The sequence below is a fragment of the Panthera leo genome, chromosome D2 (assembly GCF_018350215.1).
Source record: "Panthera leo isolate Ple1 chromosome D2, P.leo_Ple1_pat1.1, whole genome shotgun sequence".
Taxonomy (NCBI): domain Eukaryota; kingdom Metazoa; phylum Chordata; class Mammalia; order Carnivora; family Felidae; genus Panthera; species Panthera leo.
Window position 1 is genome coordinate 7,227,526 of NC_056689.1, and position 25,401 is coordinate 7,252,926.

Consider the following 25,401-nt stretch of genomic DNA (forward strand, 5'->3'; position numbering starts at 1 on the left):
TATTAAAACACTGAAGATTTATTATACTTTTTAATGAATTTTCCTAAAAGCTCACAGAATTTAAGCAGACAATAACTCTAGATGAAAAATGCATTCAATATCTTAAAGTATTTATTTACTCTTTTAAACAGCTTTTAAATAACCACTTCAGAAAATGCAGAGATACACTGACTATAACACTAACCCAACTGAAGAAGGCAGCCCATTACTAGTGTGAAAAGAATTTCTTCTAAGTGCAATGGACAGCAGGTAATTTCTGAGTGAAATTAAAACCGTGAACAGACTTGCTTCTCCCTCAGACTTACTTTTTTTTAATTTAATTTTTTTAATTTACATCCAAGTTAGTTAGCATATAGTGAACAATGATTTCAGGAGTAGACTCCTTAGAGCTCCTTACCCATTTAGCCCATTCCCCCTCCCACGCACGACCCATCCAGCAACCCTCAGTTTGTTCTCCATATTTAAGAGTCAGACTTACTTCTAAAGGTTTTCAAGGCCTGCTTAAATTTAAACATGACATTTTCTCTATTAATAAGTGACGTTAAATTTTTTGAGGCATCCTATCGTTTCCAACAACCCAGCTAAATATGAAGCAATACATTCAAACATTTTTGAGCCACAAGATTATAGTACTCACCCAAGAGAGGAAAAAAGGAGGCAACATGCCTGCTTTGACATGCATCTCTGAGCAGCTAGATCAGTCCCGTACAGGCTTGCAGAAGGCATGCACGTGCCTATCAAAGGCAGTAACTACCCAGAAAACTAAGGCTGTTAGGGGATGATTTGACTATCACATTTTGCAAAATAGGATCTCGGCTTCGAACAATGCCATTAGTCTCTCATAGCGCAGGACTGTGTTGAGTGCTATGCTATACGAATAAGAGAGGGGGAGGCAGAGGGAGAGAATATATTCTGCACTCAGGTGAAAAGGAGTAAGTGAGACTTCGCACAGGCAGCTCAGCAACAGGTGAAAATCAGGAACCGCAAAGATTACCATCCATGGTCTTTTCTCCTCTAACATCAGGTTTGCCTTCTCACGCCTACTACCCAGTTAAAGACCTTCGCTGCCCTCCCCTGGGATAGCTCCGACAATTCCCCAAAGCTTTTCCTTTACTAACAGGATTTCCAAGCATTCAAGGCATCCTAACCTAGCCCCAAAGAGGAACTTCTCACCCCCTCTGTAGCTGGAGGCACTGATACCAGAAAACGCCACGTGTATTTTCCCTCTGCAGTATTTGCCTGGTGCCCCAGATGGGCCAGTTCTCCCCCTTTATCCAGGATCAGTCAAATTCTACCCACACCTCAAAGCCTTCAGATCACATTGATATCCTGTATTATTCATGTGGCCCCATTATTGAGCTTATATAATGCCTAGCCTACCCAACCAGAATTCAACTCCTTATAAAAAGGGATTGATAATCTTCTCCACATAAGAGAGAGGCTACTCAGTAATTATCTGTTCAAAAGATAAACTCTGCAGAAAAACTTCCCACTCTATCATTCCAACAAAACCGCTACCAGACTTTTGAACGATTTCCAAAACAGAAAGTCAAGGGTTCCACGTGTCTCCATCATTAGGGGCCATTTACTTCACAGCAGCACATCATTAACTTCAACTGACTTAACAAAATAATTGAAAGCCTTCATTTCAGATGAAGAAACTTTGACCTAGGGACATTAAGTGATTTGAGTCAAACCATAAAGCGCCTCCTGAACATGAATATATATATAATGCCTACTATATACTGGCATACAATAATGGCTAAGAGACAATGACTTTGCTCAAGGAACACACAGTCCAGTTATTAATTATATTTTTATAAACGGAGCTAGGGAGGAGCCACCTAATTAAAATCTCTCCTCATGTAACAAACTGAAGTGTGCTTTCATCCGTCAGCACGCACTCCTAAAGAGGAGTTAACAGCACTCCGCTTCTGATAAAAGGAAAACTGACCGAGCTAACCTTCATTCCAACAGGGTCCATTTGAAAATGCAGTTGGAACCTGTGGAATCATTGTGTGGGGATATTATTCATACAGGAAAATAAGCCAGTAGGCAAAAATCAAGGTCTTATTAGCCTAATCTATGAAAACTAGTGACAGCTGAATAAAAGGTTTCCATTTATTGAAAAGTTTGGGTTGCCGGTGATGAAACCGCCATCTGCTGGATGTTCGCCGAACTGCACGAACAACTAGGGCGATTTTCAGTACATCCCAAACATCGAGACAATGCCACTTTCGAATCCTACAGGGAGTATCATGACATAAAACCTGGTAGCTACACATATTCCTGTATTTAAGTTAGTGCCTGTCGTAGAGTACTCTAGACCTATGGCCACCCCTAAAACAGTAGTCCGTCTTTTACAATGACTTTGAAATCCTGAAATGAAACAGAAACTTCTACTTGTAGGTTGAAACTGTATATACTTTATTGTACACTCATCTATCATTCATACGACATTGATACACCTGCAATGTTAAGGCCGTTGCAGGAGCCGTGCCACGACAGCAGAAAACACAACCAAAGCTCCATTTGCGTACAACAGTAGGGCATGGGTTTCAATCGTGTATAGACGTTAGCGACGAACCAAATGCACACACAAATATGTACATAAACAGACAGTATTACGTGCAACTAAGAAAGAAACCCAAACGCTGCCAATTCGCAGTTATCTGTTAGGCAAACGTGATCCCAGGGAGTTTCACTTAAGAGAGTTCTCCGTTTCGGGGCAGCAAACTTTTGGAAATCGGACCACCTCGTCACTAAGCAATCGACTGACAGCTGAGGGGCCGAGGGTAGAGTGTTTCGGTCCTATTGCACCGCGGGGTTGCAGAAAGTTTTTCTCAACCCCGGAGTCCCAGTTTCGCAGGCAACAAGGCCCCAGGAACACAGCCTGTGACAATGCCTGCCAACCTTCACATAAAGGACGCGTTATTACGGACAGCACCATCCTCTGCGAAAGCGAGCCCTGGCCCGAAGAACCGCCTCCGCCTCTGCACTAGGTGGTGGCAGCGCCGGGCCGACAGTCAGACCCGGCTCCCTCCGGCCGCCTCCGCCCAGGACCCCCCGGTGCCGAGGTCGCCCGGGACGCCCCCAAGCCCCCGCAGCGCCCCAGCTGCCTACACAGGTCCCCTCGCAAGTGGCATCAGTCAGAGGGGTAGCGCTAACGGGAGACCTAAGGGCCTAGGCCGGGCCGGAAGCCAAGGCGAGGCCCGGGACGCCCTTGGAGGTTAATCCGCGGGATACCAAGGGCTGCGGGACGCCGGAGGGGCGGCACCGAGGTGGGGCGTGGGAGGAGGGCGCGATGACCTCCCCTGCTCGGCTTCCCGGAGGCCAGCCGGTCCCCAAGGGGGCTCCGCGGGAGCCCGCGCCCGTCCCACGAGGACCCCGCTACTCACCCCAGGGCGGACACTGAGGCAGCAGAAGCCCTCAGCCAGCCTCACACAGGAAGGAAACGCCGCCTGGGAGAGAATGCTTCCGGCGGGAACCGTGACCCGCCCCCTCGTACGGAGCATGCGCCACCCCGGGCCGACGGCGAGAAGGGAGCGCGTTTCCGGCTCTCAGGAATGGCGGGGGGCCGCGGACGGGAGAGGGCTCGTCCCGCAAGCTCTCTCTTGCCCTCCGCGGGACTGAGGCTTCCCGCGAAGCGGGTGTGTCCGCTTGCAGCCCTCGCTCAGGCTCCGGGTTTAGCTGCGGAGTCTCAGAGGTACGATAGGGGAAGGCGCTGATCGCAGAAGGACCCTGCCCAGCTCGCGGGCTCCGGGTGCGACACTGACACATCGGGGAGCCTTCCTCATAGTGCCAGGAAATGCCCGGTGTCTCCGCAGAGTTCTTCCCTGACTCCTCCTCGATCCTAACTCCCGCCCCTAGCCCCTCACCCCACGTGAGGCCGCTGTTCCGTCTGTCCTTTAGCCAAAGCGCTGACGCGCATGGCCACCCCCCGCCCCTCACCATCTGCCTTTCAGTTTCTAGGGTGAGCTCACCCTCCTCCCCCGTCTCCGCGCGCTGACAAACACCTGGGGGTGGCGCCTGAAAATCCTGCAAAACAACTTTGCAGCCCACCCAGGCAGGACCGGTATTCGGAGCAGAATAGGTTATCTGGTACCAGGTTTTGCATTTCGGTGACTTCCCTTTTTCTTCTACACCTTCCCCTTTCCAGAATGAGAGACGTGACACCAGAGGTCCCCAGGGAGCAAGGCCCGCGCCTCCTGAAAACACACAGGCTACCAGGGGGCAAGATGACATTAGCCACTGTTTCCAGATACTTCCTTCAGATAGAGGAGGTGAGACTACGAAGCAGTGAGACGGTTGCTCTCTACCCTCCTCTTTCTGCGTTGGCCATCGTCTCTGATATCTGAAATTCTGCAGCCTGATAGTAAAAGTTGATGTATGCCACCCTTGTTACAAGCGTGTGATGCTGGGGTGAGGAAAGTCGCTGCAGTATATTGAAAGCCTACTAAGTATCAGGCTGTAGGCTTCAGTGTGCTTCAAATCCATAATCTAAATTCCTCAAAAAACCCAGTCCTCTGAAGTAGCCATTGCTTTCTCCGTTTTTATAGATGAGCAGATTTTGAGGCTTGGGGAAAGAAACTTTCCCAAGTTCGTGTACCTAATTGGCAAATTTCGCTGGAACCAAGTCTGTCTAATTCACACCCTACGCTTTACACTTTCTCTTTCAGATAGTAGTTTCATCCCAGTTATGTTTTAACGTTTAGCTGAAAGAAGACTATGAAATGACAAGATCATAAGGCTTTAAAGGGTGAGGATGAGGTGGCAGGGATATGTAAATATTTTAAAACTGTGCTTGGGTTCAATGGCAATTAGGATGGAATTTAATACTCAATGATATGAAGATAGGTTTGGGAGGGCTAGACTCATTAGAGAGGAGATAGAACTTTGGGAAGAACAGGATGATGATGAGACCTGGACGATGTTTACAAAGAAACAAAAAACAAACAACACAAAAACCCACAAACCCAAACCCCAAAACCATGGTTGCTCAGCAGTCTTGGCAGAGGCTCTCTACTGGTTCCCTAGGATTATCCTCTGTCTGAGTCAATCTGAGCTTGGATGCTCCTGGAACATGCATTGCCAGAGCTAAAAGGCAGAGAATACTGAAGGAAAGAACTTTAGGTGTCCCACTAGAGTAGTCACGCTCTCCAGTAAAGAAAAGGAGCTGCGAAGTTCAAGATGGTCATGGATTTCCATCCTTCATGGAATGAAAATGCACCGAGTAAAGACCTCACCTGCCTTATGCTAAGGATCAGGGTGACCAGTCTACTCAGCCTGTCTGGCACCAAGAGGGTTTTTGGAACTTAGGACTTTGATTGCCGAAACAGAGGAAGTCTCAGGCAAACCATGAAGCGTTGGTCCCCTCTTGGGGACACCTTAAATGAATTCTAGAATGAAGGGAGCTCCCAATGTGATTGTCTCTGGTCTCAATTCACCTGGAGGATGTATGATTGTACAGGAAGGTGTTGGATAAAGCAGCCAAGACGGGTGCTAAAGAGTCGACATGCCCCCAACTCAATGCTGCTGCTCATTCCTTTTCCAGTCCTTTGGCTGGACACCAAGTATCTACACACATACCTCTTGGACGTAATTTACATTTAGCAAATTTTTAAGAAGCCTCTTATGTCTGGGTCCTAAGACGTCAAATTACTGCCTTCCCACATACCATGCATGTTCATTTCCAGCAATCACTAAATCAGTGAGGTTCTTCCAGAATAGAGCTGAGTGAACATATGCTTTTCATCCCAGGATAGCTTTATATAATCCCTGGCAGCATAAAACACCATATTTGGCCCACAGTAGGGGCTCAATAAATAATTCATTATGTATAATATTAATCAGGAAATTATAACAACAGATTTTTTTGTGGACTTTCTGGGCCTTCCCCCTGTGATCGTTGGAATCAAGCTATCAAAAATAATTATTGCATTTATTATTGAAAGTTAGGTTTTGGGTTTTTGTCTTATTTTCTTTCCTTTTAATCAATGCCTCCTAAAACAGTTTATGGCCATTCTTCGAACCACATGGAATTGAATTATCCCTTACTTTTGTTAGGATGGGAGTGTGATTAATTTGCTCTGCAGCCAAGGTAAATCTTTGTACTGCATCCTGAGGGGGAAGGGATTCCTTAGATTGGGGTTCTCAGATTTCATTGTGGGCCTGTACAGTTGGACAACATGGCAAAATGCAGATTCCCAGGTCCTAGCCTTAGAAGCTCCCATGTAACTGCTCTAAGTTTTAGCCCAGGGGTTTGAATGTTGAATAAGCATCTGAGATGGTTTGCACATGGGTAGTTTTGGATCACACTTTGAGAAACTCTGCTCTAGTGAGTGATGATTTTAGATGTATTTTTGCAAAAATCTCTATTGCCCCAGTCCCCAAAGCCTATCTGGTCAGCTGAACCATTAAGTCAGCTGGGATATATCAAGATATCAAGACAAGGAACCCTCATGATCAGATTCAAAATAAAATCTCTTTGGAAGGAGAAACAAATCTGAAATTTGTGGATAAGTAAGCACAGTAAACCTGACCATGTTTGTTGTTCGTTAGAAATGATTCCCTTGACAGTGATTTAGAAAGAGCAGAACTTTGGGGCTCCTGGGTGGCTCAGTCCATTAAACATCTGACTCTTGATTTGGGCTGAGATCATGATCTCGCAGTTCATGGGTTCAAACCCTGTGTCAGGCTCTGCACTGATGGCATGGAGCCTGCTTGGGATTCCCTTTCTGCCCCTCCCCCACTTGCATTTTTTCTCTCTCTTTCTCTCAAGATAAAAAAATAAACTTTAAAAAAATAGAAAAGAGCAGAACTTCAACAAATAGATAAAGTTATATAGCAGTAATTATGCCAGTATAATAGTCACTTGGTAGCCTTGGTTCTTTTAAAAACATTTCATCAGTATAGAATAATCATTATTATTTTGACAAGTTAAATAGAATGGTTGGAGAAGGAAAGTAAAGCAAGAATATGAAGCTGTGCCTGAAGCCATAAAAACACTGTGAAAGACCAAGATTAAGTGCTTGAAGCTCCAATAGAAAGAATAAGATGGAGTTGAGGCAAAAGGAACGAAAAATTAAAATTTCAGCAGTTTGGAAGGAATGGAAAGATGAATTGGTAGCCCCATTCTATAAAAAGCACAGAGAGCTAAAAGATGCAATAGCAAAGTTTAAAGAACATGTCGTAAATCTACTTTTCATGCTTCTGTGTTTTCAATTTCACACATAATTTAGGAGCGCCTGGGTGGCTCAAGTATCCAACTCTTGATTTCGGCTCAGGTCATGATCTCATGGTTCATGGGATTGAGTCCCACGTCAGGCTCCATGCTGGCTGTGTGGAGCTTGCTTGGGATTCCTTCTGCCCCTCCCCTTCTCCCCCCCCCCCTCAAAATAAACAAACTTTAAAAAATTTTTTACACATAATTTAAAATATGCGTGTATGTGATTTTCTAATGTTATCAGGATGGCACTAAGCCACAACCTTACATCGCTACACGATCCTTTTTCTTAAACACTACTGCCAAGTGGACCTTTTTACAGTTTAGGTGAGCAATAAACATCATCTAGAACTTGAGTATTTATTTTAAATCTGCAATATTTTATCACTCAGCTTCATACAGTACTGAAAATAACACTGTTCAAGTGATACTGTCTGTGGAAAGTCACGATCCATCAAAACAGAATTGCTTGGGAAGAAGTCTAACCTTACTATAGATTCATTAGCAGAGGATTTAAAGCACAGGCGAATGAGTCCTCTTCCCTAGGATTCGTTTGGGACCTTCATAAGTGGTCTTCCATATGGTGTTTTACATGGGAGAGGAGATGCGAAGGATTGGGTGAGAGGAACAAAGATATGAATTCATCAGCCAAAACTGAAGAAACAGTAGTTGAAACATTAATTCTCAATTTCTGTAACAGCAGATTGATAGATGAAGCATAAAACAAGACCAGATGCTGTGGTTTCCAGGATGCACTTGGCTCCCCATCCTTTATAACCTGGAGCATTTTTTTGCCGTAAGTAGGTCACTTGCTTGCTCTCATTTACCTGATTCTAAGAAAATGCCCTTGAAAGTATTTGGAAAAGAATGTGTGCTGGTGCTTAACATTCAAGAAAAATATTAAGATTGTGTAAACCCTTCCCTGCCCCCATTTCTCTATTAGAATATGTTGTAACCTTGAAACACATGTGAAACTGAAATGGAAAAGAAGAATTTGAGATCTCTTATTTTCTAAGCACAAAGACACTAAAATCTGTGCCCATCCTGTTAGCCCCCATGATTTCACTCTACGTAGCACTGGCACAGTGTTCACCTCACAGATTCTAATTGGGGTTTAAGTTATTGGTATTCTCTTATCACATGCCAGCTGCTTGAGAAAAGAGGATGCCTCGGACATAGGCAGGGCTTAAATGCTTTCTTAAAATGTATTTATTGAGGTATAGTTGACATACAATGTTACGTTAGTTTCAGATGTACAACACAGTGATTCAACAACTCTCTACCTTACTCAGCGCTCTCCGTGGTAAGTGCGGTCACCATCTGTCACCATGCAAGGTTATTACCATATTATTGACTATATTCCCTTTTCAGCCCCGTGTCCTGTGTATTTTATAACCAGGAGCTGAATCCCCTTCACCTATTTCACCCATCTCTCCACTCTCAACTAGGGTTTTAATTAATTGACTTTTTCCCCCTGCAATCTGACATATCTCATGGGGCTTTGGAGGCTCTATTACTGCAGATTTAATCTGACCGAGAGGGGGAGAAAAAAAGGGCAGGAAGGATATACAGTCCAAAGATAGGAGATGTGGAATCAAACCATTTTATTGACCGTATGTATATCATCACTCTGTCTTTGGTAGGTCCGTTCCTAACGTGTCCATCGGAGACCAGTCCCATCAGGGTGAGTCTTGGTACTCATGGGATTTAGGAACATAGACACTGAGGCGCAACAGACCTGGGTTTGTATGAACAAGCTGCTGTTTACTAGCTCTGTGATTTGGGGCAGGCTATAAAGTTATAAAGCCTCAACTTCCCCATCTTTCATACGGGGACAGTAGCAGTACACGTGCCACGGAGTGGCACTGAAAATTAAATGAGACGGTTTCAGGGAAGTGCTGAGCTCTATGCCTGACGCTTAGCAAGTGCTCAATAAACATGCTATTGTAACATCCCAGGTGATGTTTTTTATTGTACTATGAAATGATGTTCTCTCATTTCCCGAAGTCTGTGAGGACAAAGATTCCTTCCTATCTGCTTATTGTTTGTTTGCACGAGGACTTCACCTCCCAAGTTTTAACCATGGCATCTTGTCTGGGAATATTTCCTCTGACTAGTGAAAAGGCCGTGCCCCTGTCTCCCTGACCTCTTGATTCTCTCATTCTCGATCTTAATACACTCATCTGGCTGAGTCTTACTGATTAGTAGTCAAGAAACCATTTATGATAGTTCTATAAAACCCGTAAGATTCCATCCTTATGACCACCAGACAATTACATTTTTTTTTTTTTTTTTTTCCAGACAATTACATTTAAAATACTGATCAATCCATGAAAATAGCTACCTGGATATTTCTCAGTTCACCAAAGACCATTATTGATACTGTCTGTTGTTCCCATCTAATAACAGCCATTTATTGAGCTTATACTTCTTGCTTTCATGGAGTTCTAAAGACTAAAACGTCTTATAAAAATGCAAGTCCTCACGGAGCTATTGATTTTTTTTTTTAAGCTCAAGGTTTATCCCATATTTCACCCCCATTTCTTATTTGTTTAGGGAAAACTTTCTGCCTTAGATTGCTGAGTGGGTTTTACACAAGAAAAAGAACTTAGTTCAGTGGGTGAAAGTGAGATGCTGAACCAGACTGGAGATTTTAGACGTCGATACTTTGCATGTCTGATCTTTCCTTTGCAAACTACAGCCAGAGATTTTGGACGTCGATGCTTTGCGTGTCTGATCTTTCCTTTGCAAACTCCACTTTCTTATTACACTTGGGGACTGTCATAACATCAGAGCTGCTATTCTTCGTATAGAATTTAATTCATTTGAGCACAACACAGTTAAAAAAAAAACCATTTACTATGTGCAACTCAGGCCAACGCTCCTAAAATTGAAGGAGTTTTGCTGAGCAAAAGAAACGCGATGTCCTGTTTAGAGCTTGAGTACATGGCTTTCAAAGGCAAAGCCAAGGTCACACCTTGCTGATTTTAGATGTTTAAGACTGAGATACATACTAGACCTTCTTCTTTCACCTTAAAAAGGCCCAGCAATAGAGGACTGGCAAGCTAACATTAAAATCGCTTTCTCGTCTCTTTAGTGTCAATGTTTCTGGAACTGGAAAAACAAAACAAAGGTGTAAGTAAAAAAAGGAAGAAAGAAAAGCCTGTAACTTGAGTTACAGAAGTACAGGAAACAAATCAAGTCCCATTCAGCTTCAAAACATTATACCTGATAGAGTTTCACACAGCTTTCTCCTTTCCAGTCTGCTGCTTACTAAGTTTGAACTCCAGACTCATAATGGAGCTGTCATTGCTGAATGAGGCCCAGTGCCAGAGGCATGGCCCACACCCATTTCTTTATGTCTTCTGTGTTCTCAGGTAAACAGGGGATCACAAAAGGGGTCATTAAGGAAAGGAGACAAAGAGGTTGACTCCCCAGCTGTGGTTTTTTCCCCCTATGGTGTTGAGATGCTAATGATTCTTTGTGTTTATTTGTTTAGTTGTTTGATTTTTATTTGAGAGAGAGAGAGAGAGAGAGAGAGAGAGAGAGAGAGAGAGAAGCTTAAGCAGGCTCCATGCCCAGTGCAGAGCCCAATTCGTGGCTCAATCCCACAACCCTGGAATCATGGCCTGAACCAAAATTAAGAATTGGATGCTCAACAGACTGAGCCATCCGGGTGCCCCAAGATGCTAATGATTCTTTTTTAAATTTTTTTGAAAATGTTTATTTTTGAGAGAAGAGAGAGAGAGAGCTCGGAGGAGGGGCACAGAGAGGGCGACAGAGGATCCGAAGCAGGCTGTGTGCGGACAGGGAGCCCTATGCGGGGCTGAAACTCACGAACTGTGAGATCTTGCTCAGAACTGGATTTAGTCGCTTAACCGACTGAGCCACGCAGCCGCCCCAAGATGCTAATGATTCTTAACCAGCTGAAAGCAACATTAGAATTCTGTCTAGATGATCTTGATTCTCAGGCTGGACAGTATTCCACCTTCCATATTCTGATCCATCCATCATTCAGTTCTACTTGTGCTAGATAAACTGGCTTTATATTGTCTGTTATCATGTTGTCCTCATAGGCTAGTATTTAAGGAGTCTCCCCCCACTCCTCCCTTGGAACTCTTGGATGTAAACGAGGAACAGTTAAGTGAATGGTGTCTAAAGTCATGAAATACAATGACTGTTTTTTGTGGGGAGAGGGAGAAGAGTAAATAATGATATTTCTTCAGCCGAGTGAATCATAAACATTTCCAGCACTCGAACTTACACATGTAGGCAAAAGCAGAAGGCAACTAAAAACCTCTCCAGGAGACATTCTTCCTCTTTCTTTAGGAATGTGGGGTCGATGAGGCTCCGTTTTCATGATCATTCCCAAATTCCGTCTCTGTGCCCAATCAGTACTGAGGTGTCAGGTACAAATACAGCCTCGTCAGGATAGTTTCAAACACGCAAGACACGGATTGTTGGGTACGGTGTGTGAGAAACTCTGAGAATACTAAATGAAAGGGCCGGTTGTGTGGCCTGTCCCGTGTTAGGTAGGCTTTCTGGGTTCCCTCCTCTGGAAGTGGGACCAGCCTCCTAATTCCACGACTCCATGATTCTTTCTGACCTGAGTGTGGAGGGACTTCTGTTTGAATGTTTCCCCCTTTGGACCCCATAACTGAATGCTAAATTTGAATTCTAGCTCTGGGGGTATAGTTAAAATATTAAGTACCGAAGATTTCCAAGATTCGTGTAATAATACTTGGTGAGCCACCCACCATTTTGCCAGTCCTAAATTTTCCACAGTGTGGTTTCACGTTTGTGAAGGTCTGAAATCTTGGTATGTCCGGAGGGGTCTCGTTGCTTTACGCCAAAGAACTTAGCTGCAGTGATCCCTCCCCTCATCCCCACTCCTACCCCATCTGAAGGTCACAGGGTGAAGATGGAGGAGGTCTCCTATTCTCCACCCTGTCCCTAGATGACAGTACAGAACAACAGTAGGAAGCCGGGTCTAGAAACACCATGCCCTCCTTTTGTGGAGAGACCAGCTGGCTACTAAGAATGTTGTCGAGGCTGGCAAAAATGATACTACACAGAAAGCAAATGCAAGAAAGCATTAAATATCAATACATTAAGGGCTACAACAAGAAATTAAAAAATTTTTTTTTCTTTTAATCTTTATATTTGAGAGAGAAAAACAGAGTGCAAGCCGAGGAGGGGCAGAGACAGAGGGAGACACAGAATCGGAAGCAGGCTCCGGCTCTGAGCTGTCAGCACAGAGCCGGACACCAGGTTCAAAGTCATGAACCTTGAGATATGACCTGAGCCGAAGTCGGACGCTTCACTGACTGAGCCACCCAGGCGCCCCAAGAACTTTTTAAAAAGGGAAGTGTGGTTAATATAAAATAAACCCCATCTCCCACAGCAGATCATGGCTTTCAGGATATGAGCTCATGAACAACAGAGGGAAAAGAGTCTTTTTTTTTTTAATTTATTATCAATATTATTGTTGGATTCTCTTGTAAATACCCTATTTTCCGTGAAACCCGGAACTTGCCAATGAAGGTTTTAGCTAACAGGACACTTTTCAGGAATGTATCTGTTACTACCTCCAGTTGGTGAGAGATAACTGTGACAGATTTATCATGTTTTAATAGAGAGCTAAAGAGGAAGAGTGGAGGGGCGAGGACACAGATTTATCGCCACTTACTTGTTCATTTGGAACTTTTACTGACAGAAAAAATATTTCCTCTTTTTTTTTTTTTTAAGAAGATTTTAAAATCTCATTCTCTAGGAAGTAAATTCAGGAGTAAGAAATGCCACACCTGTTCTACATAGTATAGTTGATTGTTAATTTCATTGACTATTGACATGCTGAGTGGTGGGTTAAGCTTGTAACCCAACTCTTTACTCAAGTGAGAAACCAACATTAAGAAAGATAGGACGTGCATTTTTCCCCTTGATAAAGACACCTGCTGTTCCAGTGTCATAGAAACGGTTAGGGAAGATCTAGATACAGATTTAGAAGGATAGAATTTCCCGGAATCACATTCTCTCAGGATTGAAAGGAATATTAAATGTCATTGACTCTTCAACTCAAGGCAGTGTAGAATTGTAGAAAGGATGTCTGCTATGGAATTGAGGGGACCTGGGTCAGATCATAGCCTTGCCACATCGTAGCTATGTGTTTTAGGAAATTTAATCTCTCTGAGCCTTAGTTTCTCGCCTATAACTTGTGAATAGTGACTACATTATAAGTTTGGGGAGGATTGAAGATACTGTATGTAAAGGACCTAGGACAGACACAATAGGCATTTAGTAAATGACTGGTGGTTGTTATCAAAATTGTGCCACCAACTGGTCATAAAACTTACTGGAACATTCCCAGTGATGTGATTCCCAACTGTTGGGAAGCCCAGGTCATGTTTGAAGAGCTCTTCTGTGTTCGCCCTTTTACAGAGCCGAATTCCTTCCCCCCTAGAACTTCGATCTGCTGTTCCCATTCTTGCCGGCGGGGCTGCGTAGGCTATGTCTGTCACCCGATCGAATGCGCCGCCGAGAATGGAACAAATATGCCTTCAGAGTGGTATGACTGGTAAGGACACTACAGACGTATCAGCACAACTCAGAGTCAGACTAGCTCCCTTGTCCTGGCAGCCACCAGTCAGATACCTACTGAACTTGCTGTTAACGAAGCCCGTTCATCATCCTCCCAAGAGCCGAGCCAAAGTTTGTCACGGTTTTGAGGGAGAGACTCAAGCGCAGAAACTTACAATGAAATCTTTATTATATTAATTAATAAATTGGTAAAATTTCACTTGAGTCATGCTAGTATATTTGAATATTTCATCAATTCTGCCGTTCTGTGGCATACGTATACGGTAACGTAACTGACAAACGGGCATTTTCTTTAACTGACACTCGATATAGTATTTAATATGTGCCAGGCACTATTCTAAGTGCTTTGCATATATTAACTCACTCAATTCTCACTCATATTTACCCTATGTAGTAAGTACTATTATTATCTACAGACAAGGAAACCAAGGCACCGAGAAGTAAAGTAACAGAGTAACACTAGCTTTCCAAGGTCAAATAGCTAGTAGATGGCAGAATTAGGATTTGAACCAGTCTGTCTGGTTCCAGAGCCTGTGTTCATACTGATGCCCTTCCCCAAATTTGTTGAAATTAAAAAAAAAAAAAAATCTGTTACTTAGATTGTTAGAACTTCTTAAAAGCAAAAAACAAAGTATAGTGAATTAGTGCTGCTAGATTCACAACCTCCAAGCTTTATGCAAACATTATTAGAGAATATCTTTTGAATTACTATGAACATTTATGAGAGTCCAAAATGTTGATTGGAAGCAATATCTAACTCCATTCTAAGCAAGACTAGGCTGGCTTGCATATATATATATACATACATACATACACACACACATTTTGGAGAGAGAGCACAAGCAAACAGGGGAGAGGGGAAGAGGGAGAAAGAATCTTAGGCAGGCTCCATGCCTAGCACAGAGCCCGACATGGGGCTTGATCCCACGAACCTGGGATCATGACCTGAGCCAAAATCAACAGTCAGCCGCTCAACCAACGGAGCCACCCAGGCACCCCAAGACTAGGGTTCGAATAATGTTCTATTTTATATTTCCACAACATAAGAAGAACTAAGAAGAAGTTAATGGCTGCCTCTGAATCTTGGTCTTATTCTGATAAAAATTGTTTTCAAATATTGTAACAGCATTGTATCATATTTGAGTGTTATTTTAAATTAGCATATGGTAAAATTGTGCGTAAGTGCATGGGTGTATAGGTGTTAGAATTTTGATACAATAGATTCATATAACCACCACCGCAATCAAGACACGTAACAATTCCATTATCTTACAAAACTACTTTGTGTGACTGTTTTTAATTACTTCCTCAACCCCTGGCACCCACAGATCTGTTCTCCATCCCTGGAGTTTTGTCTTTGTGAGAATGAGACGTCAATTAAGTCACGCAGTGTGTAACCTTTTGAGACTGGCTTCTTTTATTCGGCATTCCTTTGAGATGCACCCAAGATGTTGCATACGTCGGTAATTCGTTTTTATCGCTGAGTAGTATTCCGTGGTCGTACAGTTTGTTCATTCAGTCATTGAAGGACACTTAGGTTGTTTCTAGTTTTTGGTAATTATGACCGGAGCTTTTATAAACATTTGTGTGTAGGTGTTTGTGTGAGCAGAAGTTTTTGTTCCCTTAGAATAGATACTGAGGAGTGGAATTGCTACGTCACATGATAAAAGTATTTTTAGCTTTATGAGGAGCTGCCCAACTCTTTCCACGATGGCTGTACCCTTTTACATTTCCTTGAGAATGTGCGAGCATTCCGTTTCTTCTGCATTCGCACCAGAACTTGACAGTATCGGTATTTTTTTAAGTATTCTAATAGGTATCGAATTGTGGTTTTAATAGGCATTTCCTCTAATGGCTAATGATATTCACATCTTTTCGTGAGCTTATTTGCCATGCATTAATCTACTTTGGCAAAACACCTGTTCAGGTCTTTGGTTTATTTTACAATTGGGTTGGTTGTGTTCTTACTGTTGAGCTTGGAGGATTCTTTACGTGTTCTGGATCCAAGGCCTTTGTCAGTATGTGATTTGCAAATGTTTTCTTCTAGTCTTTTTATGCTCTTGCTAGTGTCTTTTGTAAGGTTTTAAATTTGGATCGAGTCCAAGTTATCAGTTTTTTTCATTTATGGATCATGTGTTTGGTATCATGTGTAAGAACTCTTTGCCATACCTAGGTCATAAAGACTTTCTCTAAAGATTTCTTCGGCAAGCTTTATATTTTACATTTAAATCTATGATACATTTTGAGTTCATTCTTGTATAAAGTGTGAATTTGGGGTCGAGGTTCATTTTTAAGTGTATGAATGTCTAACACCTTTTGTTGGAAAGACTGTCCTTTGGACCTTTGTCAAAAATCACTTGGCCGTATTTGTGAGGATCTCTTTCTGGGTTGTCTGTTCTGTCCCCCTGATCTATGTGGCTCCCCCTCCACTGTCACCACCCTGTCTTGGGTAATCTAGCTTTATGGCATAACTTAAAAAATCAGGTAGTGTGATTTCTTCAACATTATTCTTTTTCAAACTTATTTTGCCTTTTCTATTTCCTTTGAATTTCCTTGTTAATTTTAGAATCAGCTTTCCTGTATCTACTAAAATCCTCCTGGGATATTTAATAGAATTGAGTTAAATCTGTACATGGGCTTAGGGAGCTGAGTTTTTTCGTCCCTGAACATGATATGTCTTCCTGTTTATTTAGGTCTTTTTTAAAAATTTCTTTTATTAGTGTTTTGTAGTTTTTAGCCTACAGATCCTGTTTATGTTTTGTTAAATTTATTCTTAAGTATTTAAATAATTTAGGAGCCATACTAATGATTTAAAAAAAAATCAATTTTGGTTGTTCATCCGCTGGTATGCAGATAAGATTATTTTTGTGTTTTACCTTATGTCCTGTGACCTTAACTTTACTCAGTTCAAGGGGGAGGTTTCTTTGGTCACTTCTTTTGGTTTCAATTATGTCATCTGCAAATAGGGACATTTTCGTTTCTCCCTTTTCAATGTTTATGCCTTTTATCTCTTATTCTGGCCTTATTATACTGGCTAGGAGTTCTAGTAGAGCATTAAATAGCGATGGTGAGAGGGGACATCTTTGTCTTGTTCCTGATCTGAAGGGGAAAGCGGTCAGTTTTTCATCGCTAAGTATGATATTAGTTGTTAGCTTTTTGTACATGAACTTTAATGAGGTTGAGGGAGCCCCCTTCTTTCTTAGTTAGCTGACTTTTTTATTTTATCTTGAATGGATATTGAATTTTTTCAAGTGCTATTTCTTTATCAGCTGACATGATTATGTAGCTTTTCTTCTTTAGTCTACTAATAAAGTAGATTACATTGATTTTTTTAAAATACTGAAGCAGCCTTGACTTTTCAGGATAAGCTCTGCTTGGTTGTGGTAGTGTATAATTAAAAAAATACTTAGGTGTTCAATTTGTTAAGGTTTTCCCTGATTTTTTATATCAATGTTTATAAGAGATATTAACCTATAGTTTTTGTTTGTTTTTGTTTTGTTTGTTGTTTGGTTTTTTTTTATCAACTTTGTTTGGCTTTCATATCTGGGTAATGTCAATTTTATAAACATGACTTGGGAAGCGTTCCCTCCTCTTCTGTTTTTGGAATAGTTTGTGTTAAAGTGGTAGTTCATCTTTATATGTTTAGTAGAATTCTACAGTGTAACTGTCTAGGTCTGGAAAATTATTTTGGAAGGTTTTTAAAAAATGTATAGTTACAGGATTCTTTAGGTTGTCTATTTTCTCTCTGATGAATTTTAGTAGTTTGCTCTCAAGAACTTGTTAATTCTACCTAGGTCATATTTATGTGTTTAGAGTTGCTTTTTGCATTCCCTTGTTATATCAGGTTCTGTAGTGATATCCTCTTTTTGACTCCTGATATTGGTCATTTGTATTTGTTCTTTGTTCAGATTTATAAATTTCACTTATCTTAAGGGATCAGTTTTTCATTACTTTTCTCTATTAATTTTTTTTCAGTTTCATTTATTTCTGCCCCTAGCTTTTTTATTTCCTTCCTTCTGCTTGTCTTAGGTTTATTTTGCTCTTTTTTGGCTTTTGTTTTTGTTTGTTTGTTTGTGTTTTTAAGATCAGTAATTTGACACCTTCCTTCTTTTTTAAATCTAAGCATTTAATGCTGTAAATTTCCCTCTTGCACTGCTTTAGCTGAAGCCTACAAATTTTGACATGTTGTGTTTTCATTTTTATTCAGTTCAAAATATTTTTACCTTTCTCTTTTGACTTCTCTTTGACCATAAGTTATTTACAAGGGTGTCGTTTATACATGTTAGATTTTCTTTTCATTTTTCCTGTTATTTAATCCTAATTTAAATCCATTATGATTGGAAAGCATAATTGGTGTGATTACAATTCTTTCACATATTTTTTGGGCTGGTGTTATGATCCAGGATATTGTCAGTCTTGGCGAACATTCCACATACATTTGAAATGATCTGCTATTGTTGGGTGGAGTAATCTGTAAATATCTGTTGAATCTAGTTGGGTTGGTGGTGTTGTTCGGTTCTTCTATATCCTTGCCAACTTTGTTTACTAGTTCTGTCCATTGCTGAGAGAGGAGCGTTGAAATCTCCAAATGTAATTGTAGTTGTGTCTGTTTCTCCTTTCGGTTCTTTTAGTTTTTGATTCATGCATTTGGTAATGCTCCAACTTTTGATAATTTTGGTTTATTTTTGCTCTTTAGTCTACTTTGATGTTAATATAGCTGCTCCACTTTGTTTTGATTCGTGCTCATATAGCATATATTCTTCCATCCTTTTATTTTTAACCTTTTATTTTAACCTTTTATTTTATTTGAATTCAGATGTTCTTTGTATCCATTCTGCCACTTTGTGTGTTTTAATTGTCATATTTAAGACCATTTCCAGTTAATGCAATTCTTGATATATTTGGCTCTTTGATATATTTGTTTTTTGTTGGTTTCCTTTTTTGAATTTTCCCCCTCATTTCTCTGTTTTCTCTTTCCTGCCTTATTTTGGGACATAGAATTTTTGTTAGTATTCTCTTTTATCTATTGTGTTTTTCACTATATATCTTTGTAAAAAAAAAAAAAAAGCCCTAATGGTTGCTCTTGGGATTAAAATATAAATGTTTGATTTTCCGCAATCTATGTGGAATCAATATATGTTACCATTCATTTCAAGTGGAATGTGGAAGTCTTACCATTATTTCACTTAGATCTCTTTACGCTCTATTTTACAATTGTCTTATGTATTGCATTTACGTAGGTTGAAAGTTCAATAAGACACTTTTGCTTTCAAACATGAACTGTATTTTAAGGAACTCAAGAGAAGAATAGCCTATTATGTTTACCTAGATATTTACGATTTCTGTTGTTCCTCATCCATTCCCAATGTTCCTGGTTTCCTCATGGTATAATTTCCCTTCTAAGAACTTCCGTTAGCAGTTCTTTAGAACAGGTCTGGTGGCAATGAATTCTCTTTGTTTTCCTTCCCTGAGAATGTGTTTGTTTCAACTTCATTTATGAAGAATATTTTTCCTGGATTTTGAACTCTGGGTTGAAGGGTTGGTTTTTATTTTTCCAGCACTTTAAGCTGTTCCGTTTTATGCTACCCTCCATAGTTTCTGATGAGAAACGTACAATCATTGAGTTGTTGCCTTGCAAATAATGCCTCTTTTTTTTTTTCTGCCTGCTTCCATGATTCTTTTTGTTTGTCTTCAATTATCAGCAGTTTGATTATACTATGTTTGGGCATGCATTTCTTTGGGTTTATCATGTTCAGAGTTCACTGAGCTTCTTGACTCTGTATGTTTCTGTTTTTTACAAAATTCAGAAAATTTTTAATTATCTTTTCCAATATGTCTTAACTGCATTGTATTCTTTCTATTCCTCTTCTATATCTCCAGTAACGTAAATATTAGATCTTTCAGTTTTGTTACATTGGTCCCTGATGCACTGTTCATTTTTTTCCCATTATTTTTCTCTTCATCGTTCAAATTGAATAATTTCTGTTGAGTTATCTTCAAATTCTCTGATGCTTTCCTGTGTCATCTCTGTTCTGTGATTGAGTCCATCTACGGAGTTTATTTTGGTTATTGTATTTTTCAGTTATAAAATTCAGTTCTGTTGTTTATATCTTCAGTGTTTGTATTCAAGGGTATTTCCTCTCCTTTTTTAAAAATGTTTATTGGGGCGCCTGGGTGGCGCAGTCGGTTAAGCGTCCGACTTCAGCCAGGTCACGATCTCACGGTCCGTGAGTTCGAGCCCCGCGTCGGGCTCTGGGCTGATGGCTCAGAGCCTGGAGCCTGTTTCCGATTCTGTGTCTCCCTCTATCTGCCCCTCCCCCGTTCATGCTCTGTCTGTCTCTCTCTGTCCCAAAAATAAATAAAAAACGTTGAAAAAAAAACTTAAAAAAAAAAAAAAAAATGTTTATTTATTTATTTTTTTGGGGGGGGGGGGGAGCAGAGAGAGAGGGTAAGAGAATCCCAAGTAGGTTGTGTGCTATCTGTGCAGAGCCCAATATGGGGCTCAATCTCACAAACTGTGAGATCATGACCTGAGCTGAAATAAAGAGTCAGAGAATCAACCAACTGAACCACCTAGTGCCCCTCCCCTTACTCCTTGGTACACTTTTATAATAACTGCTTTACAGCCTTGGTTATCTAATCCCAACATCTACATCATGTCCGCATTGTCCCCTGTTACTGTCTTTTCACATGTGAGTTGAGATTTTCCTGGTTCTGTGTATGCTGAATAATTTTGAATTGTATTGCAGACATTTAGAAGATTTTTTTTTATTTAAAAATTTTTCTTTTAATTTTTTTTTTTTTTTTTTTTTTTTTTTTTTTTTTTGAGAGAGAGACAGAGCATGAGCAGGGAATGGACACAGAGAGGGAGACACAGAATCTGAAGCAGGATCCAGGCGCTGAGCTGTCAGCACAGGGCCTGACATGGGGCTTAAACCCATGAACTGCAAGATCATGACCTGAGCTGAAGCCGGACACTTAACTGACTGAACCACCCAGGCGCCCCAAGAATATTATAAGACTCTTGGGGGTGCCTGGATGGCTCAGTTGGTTAAGCATCTGACTTTGGCTCAGGTCATGATCTCACAGTTCATGGCTTCGATCCCTGTGTTGGGCTCTGTGCTGACAGCTGGGACCCTGGAGCCTACTTTGGATTCTGTGTCTCCTTCTCCCCCTGTCCCTACCCTGCTCACACTCTGTCTGTCTCTCTCTCTCTCTCTCTCTCTCTCTCTCAAAAATAAATAAACATTAAAAAAAATTGAAAAAAACGTTAGAATATCATAAGTCTCTAGGTTTTGTTTAAATCCTGTGCAGGATATTAATATTTTTGTTCTAGCAGGCAAGAGAGGTGGTTGGGTTCAGGCTACAAATTCTAACCACTATTTTGTAGTTTCCATGTCAATTCTGTTTTCAAAGCATTTGCAGTGCTATTTGGATCTGTCTTCCGTGTGTGCCACAATCTGGGACACGTGTGGTGGTCTGTCCTTCAGTTCAGTCCCAGAGTCTTCGCTGTGCTGTCTAGGTCTGTTCTGTCCTTGTGTAGCCTGAGGGGGAGCCTAAGAGTCTCTAATCAGCTTTACCTGTTAACTTTCCTGAGTTTCTCCTTCTCCATAATCTCTGGTACTTGCCGGCTCCCTGGACTTCCTCTTTGAGTCCTATATCCAGAAAGCTAGTGCTTTAGCTTTGCTGTTGCACAGCCTACTTCCTGGGATAGGCCCGTGTCTGGGGCCAAGCAATGGAGGGACAGAGAGGAAGCACCGACTATGATTTGTACCTCCTCCTGGGACCACAGCTTCTCTGTAGAAGAAGGTTTCCCTCCCTCAGAGATGGTGGTGCCTGTGGGCCCCCACTGCCATTGGAGGCATTGCTACTGCTGGGGTGGCAGGATTTCCCGGGGCCGGGGCACTAGAGAACAGAGGAAAGAACAAAAGATGGCAGGCTTCCCTGAGACTCTCTGAGCCTTAGGAAATGCTTTCCTGGTCCTTGAGCCAGAACAGAACTGAAGGGCTTCTTCAGGGCCCTGGTGTCCATCCTGAGTTTTAGGCTGCTTTACATCTAGGCCAGGGGGTTCTAGCAGGGGAAAAACAAAACAGAAAACATTCACTGCTGATTCAGTGGTGCTTCGAATTCTGGTCTTCTTTCCCAGTTCACCTGCTTCTATTTATGGACTCCTCAAATGGCTGTTCTATGTGTTCCATCAGGTTTTATAGCAGCATTCAGTGAGAAAGGGTAGAATGCACTTACTCCATTGTACCTAGAGCTGGAATGATATATTTTATTTGCTGTCATGGACTGAATGTTCATGTCTCTCTAGAATTCATATGTTGAAGCCCTAACCCCCAATATGATGGTAGTTGGAGAGAGGGCCTTTCGGAGGTAATTGGGGTTAGATGAGGCCATGGAGATTGAGCCCTTCTGATGGGATTAGTGTCCTTATAGAAAGGGCCACCAGCGTGTACTTGTTGTCATGCTCTCTCTCCCTCCCACCCTCCGTGCCCTGTGAGGTCACAGAGAGAAGGTGGCCATCTCCGGGCCAGGACGGGCACCCTCTCCAGGAATTCAGTTGGCCACCACCTTGATACTGGATTTCACAGCCTTCAGAGCTATAAGAAAATAAATTTCTGTTGTGTAAGCCATCCAGCCTAAGGTAGTTTGTTGTGGCCATCCAAGCTAATTGAAGACATTTGCCAAAATACTCATGAAAAAAATTCATGGCGCTCCACCTTGATTGTGTCACTCTCCCCAACTCGTAGCCTTTCCGTGTAGTTCTGCATAGTTCCACCGAACATGTTTTCCCCAAGGTTTGCTAACAATTTATATTTAGCTGAATTTCCAGAAAGAGGAAACGATTCCCCAAAACTAGACTGGTAGCTTTAGTGCTTTTTATTGTTTAGTTATAATACCTCAAATATATTTTCTGGTATGTCAGCATTTTGAATTAATTTACTGCTTGATTGTTTGGGTCCTAGTCCCCTTGACTAAGTTTGCTTCAGATTTCACTGTAAATAATCTCAAGGCTAAGTGACCTACGTCCTGCATGGACCAATTCTTTTTATTATTTATTTCATGCCTTGTAGAAGCTTATTTCAAAGAGCATGTGGTTAGAAGGCCACAGTCCCCGCTTCTCCCCCACACAGCACGGTAAAACACAGGACACGAGAGTAGGTGCCGGATAAACCGTACTTGAGTGGGGAGCAGAAAGGAACCACGGGACCCTTCTCTGCTCACTTAACAGAAGCCATCTCAGGTGTTCCCTTTTCCTTTTCCCTTTGCCGCAGTCTTCTACCTCCGTGAACTTGTGCTAATCGGTAGAGCTGGCTTTGAAGAGCTGCTGATCGTTGAGGATCGTTGAGGGTAAAGCCTTTCCCTCATCCAGCTTGCGTCTCTTCCTGGGGGGCTTGCCCCGCCCCCGCTCCTACTCCACCTGTCCATACCGTCCTGCGGGTCAGGGCCAGCGCCCAGCTTTGACTCTGGCCCCGCTGGCCAGAAGGCCTGGCTTGACTCGCCTGGGGCTCCCTTGAAAATAAAAGCCCATGACTTATTCCAGGATAAGAACACTTGTTTCCCCCTCCCACACTAGAGTTTTCTCAAAGCGTTACATTATTCCAGAGTTAATACGTAGGATTTGCGAAACTGAACCCCAGTTGTGACTTGGCCACTTCCATCTTAGACAACATCAAAAGAGCAGCATTAGAGAAAAATAATCCCACCAGAGCTTGTTTGAAAGAGAAAAGTTAGCCTCTTGGATAGAAGTAGGTGTCCACGTTCCGGGAATTCTGGTTATTTGTGCCGCAGCTGAGAAAAGGTATATTACTGTGTTTGGTTTGTAATTAAAACGGTCTCGTGGGCCTACCCCCCACCTCCCTACCCTCAGGGCACAGGATATTCACTAAGACTGACACTTCCTCTGTTGATGTTCCCTTTGGGAAACAAAAGGTAGAAATGGTGATTAAGGTCTTTCCAGATAATATCCCACACCAAAGTATTGACAGAAAAGGTTTGCATAACATGACATGATAACGTAATGTGATGTATGAATATTATTACCTAAGGGTTATATTATACCCAGCCGATAAGTTATATTCGTATGGTTATGTGTATATTTGTAAAAGTGCGTAGCCTTTCAGTTGTTGACTTTATACATACTTAACCGAGTGTCTGTCTGGTATGGAAAAAACTGTGCAGGGCATTGTGAGAAGTACAGAGGTTTACACAAGATGGGGTTTTTTTGTTCGTTTTCTAGCCTTCAAGAAAGTTCAGTGCAGAGTGGGAGTAGCATCACTGAAGTGACGACCGCGACGTAGTTAGGAGTTGTCAGGATTTAAACTAGAGAGTGTGGATGAGGTTTTGACTCTGAATGTTACTGTACCTTCTGAGGGCTGTGCATCGCATCGGGCAGGTTCTCGGGAAGCCCCTGGGGGGTTTGTTGCTTGCCCAGTTGGGCTGGGATTAGCATCCTTCTAGTTTGTAGGAGACGTTATCCAGGAAGCCATCTAGTCCGTGGGGGAGGTGGCATCTCCTGAGTCTTGCTGCCACAGAGAACTTTGAATGGGTGGAAAAAGGAGTTTGTGAGCATTCTTGCTATGTCACAATGTTGGACATGTGACTTAAGAGAAGCATGTGACAGGTCAGTGTGATTGGACCATTTGATTACCAAGTCCAGACTCTAGAGTGACTCAGTGGCCAGTGCTGCTTTTTTAAACTGTTAACTGAAACATTGGAATGACAGAAGATCTATGAATAAAAGACCTAAAATCCTTTTAAACGTACTATTTATTGGGACATCCTGAACGATTGGGGGAATCCTTATTCCCATATCATCTCCCATCTTGCACTTGTTGATAATTGTTCGACATTCATTCGGCATTTACTGGAAGCTTCCAGATGGCGGACAGCGTGCAAGGTGTCTGAGATGGCAGAAGGAAAATACAGAGGAACAGGCTGTATCTCCTCACTCGGTAATAACAACAGCTAACAGTGAATGCTCATTTAGTGTTTACCACGTGTCAGGCTTGTTCGGAGAGATACATTTTTCTTCCCTTAATCCTTATAACAGCCGTATGAATCAGTACTATTATTGTCCCCACTGTACGGTGGATGACACTGGCAAACAGAGAGATTGAGTAACTTGCCAAGTAATAGCCTTGCAAGGAATTTATGGTCTGAGTATACATAGTTGAGTACCTCCCTTTTTAGGGTAAGGCAGCGATGAATGGGGTATAGGGAAGCAAAAGGTGACTCAGGTTGAGTGTTTGCTGTAAACTGACACCCAGAGTATCCGACTCAAGAAATTCTTCAGTCTGTGATCCGAAGAGAATTAAGGAATGATAGGAAATAATTAAGCACAGCAAAACGCTGGAAATATTTACTGGCAGTGGCAATCCAGTTTAATTTTATGTCCAGGACCACAGCCCTACATCTTCCTCTCAATATACATTATCAGGGTTAATGTATATAGTCAGTCCAATAACATTGTTTTCTCCCCTCTCTCTGCTTTGGTAGGGGTACCTGTATGAAGGCTGCTTCGCTCTGGAGGTTTGGACCTGTGTGGGCATGTCTGGTAAAATGATAGGATGGAT

At 41.9% G+C, this 25,401-nt stretch overlaps 1 protein-coding gene across 3 annotated transcripts in view; it reads right to left on the reverse strand.

Annotated features, from left to right (window-relative positions):
• ATAD1 (ATPase family AAA domain containing 1) overlaps nt 1-24,270 on the reverse strand; it is a 73,523-nt gene extending 49,253 nt beyond the window's left edge. The window contains exon 1 of one of the 3 annotated variants that reach the window (XM_042909408.1): nt 24,192-24,270. In XM_042909408.1, the coding sequence (XP_042765342.1) occupies nt 24,192-24,214 (23 nt within the window). In that variant the 5' untranslated portion in view covers nt 24,215-24,270. Of the gene's footprint in view, nt 1-637; nt 1,725-3,398; nt 3,498-24,191 lie in introns of those variants that run through there. The other 2 variants (XM_042909409.1, XM_042909407.1) reach the window with 2 other exon arrangements.
• Between the last annotated feature and the right edge of the window lie 1,131 nt (nt 24,271-25,401).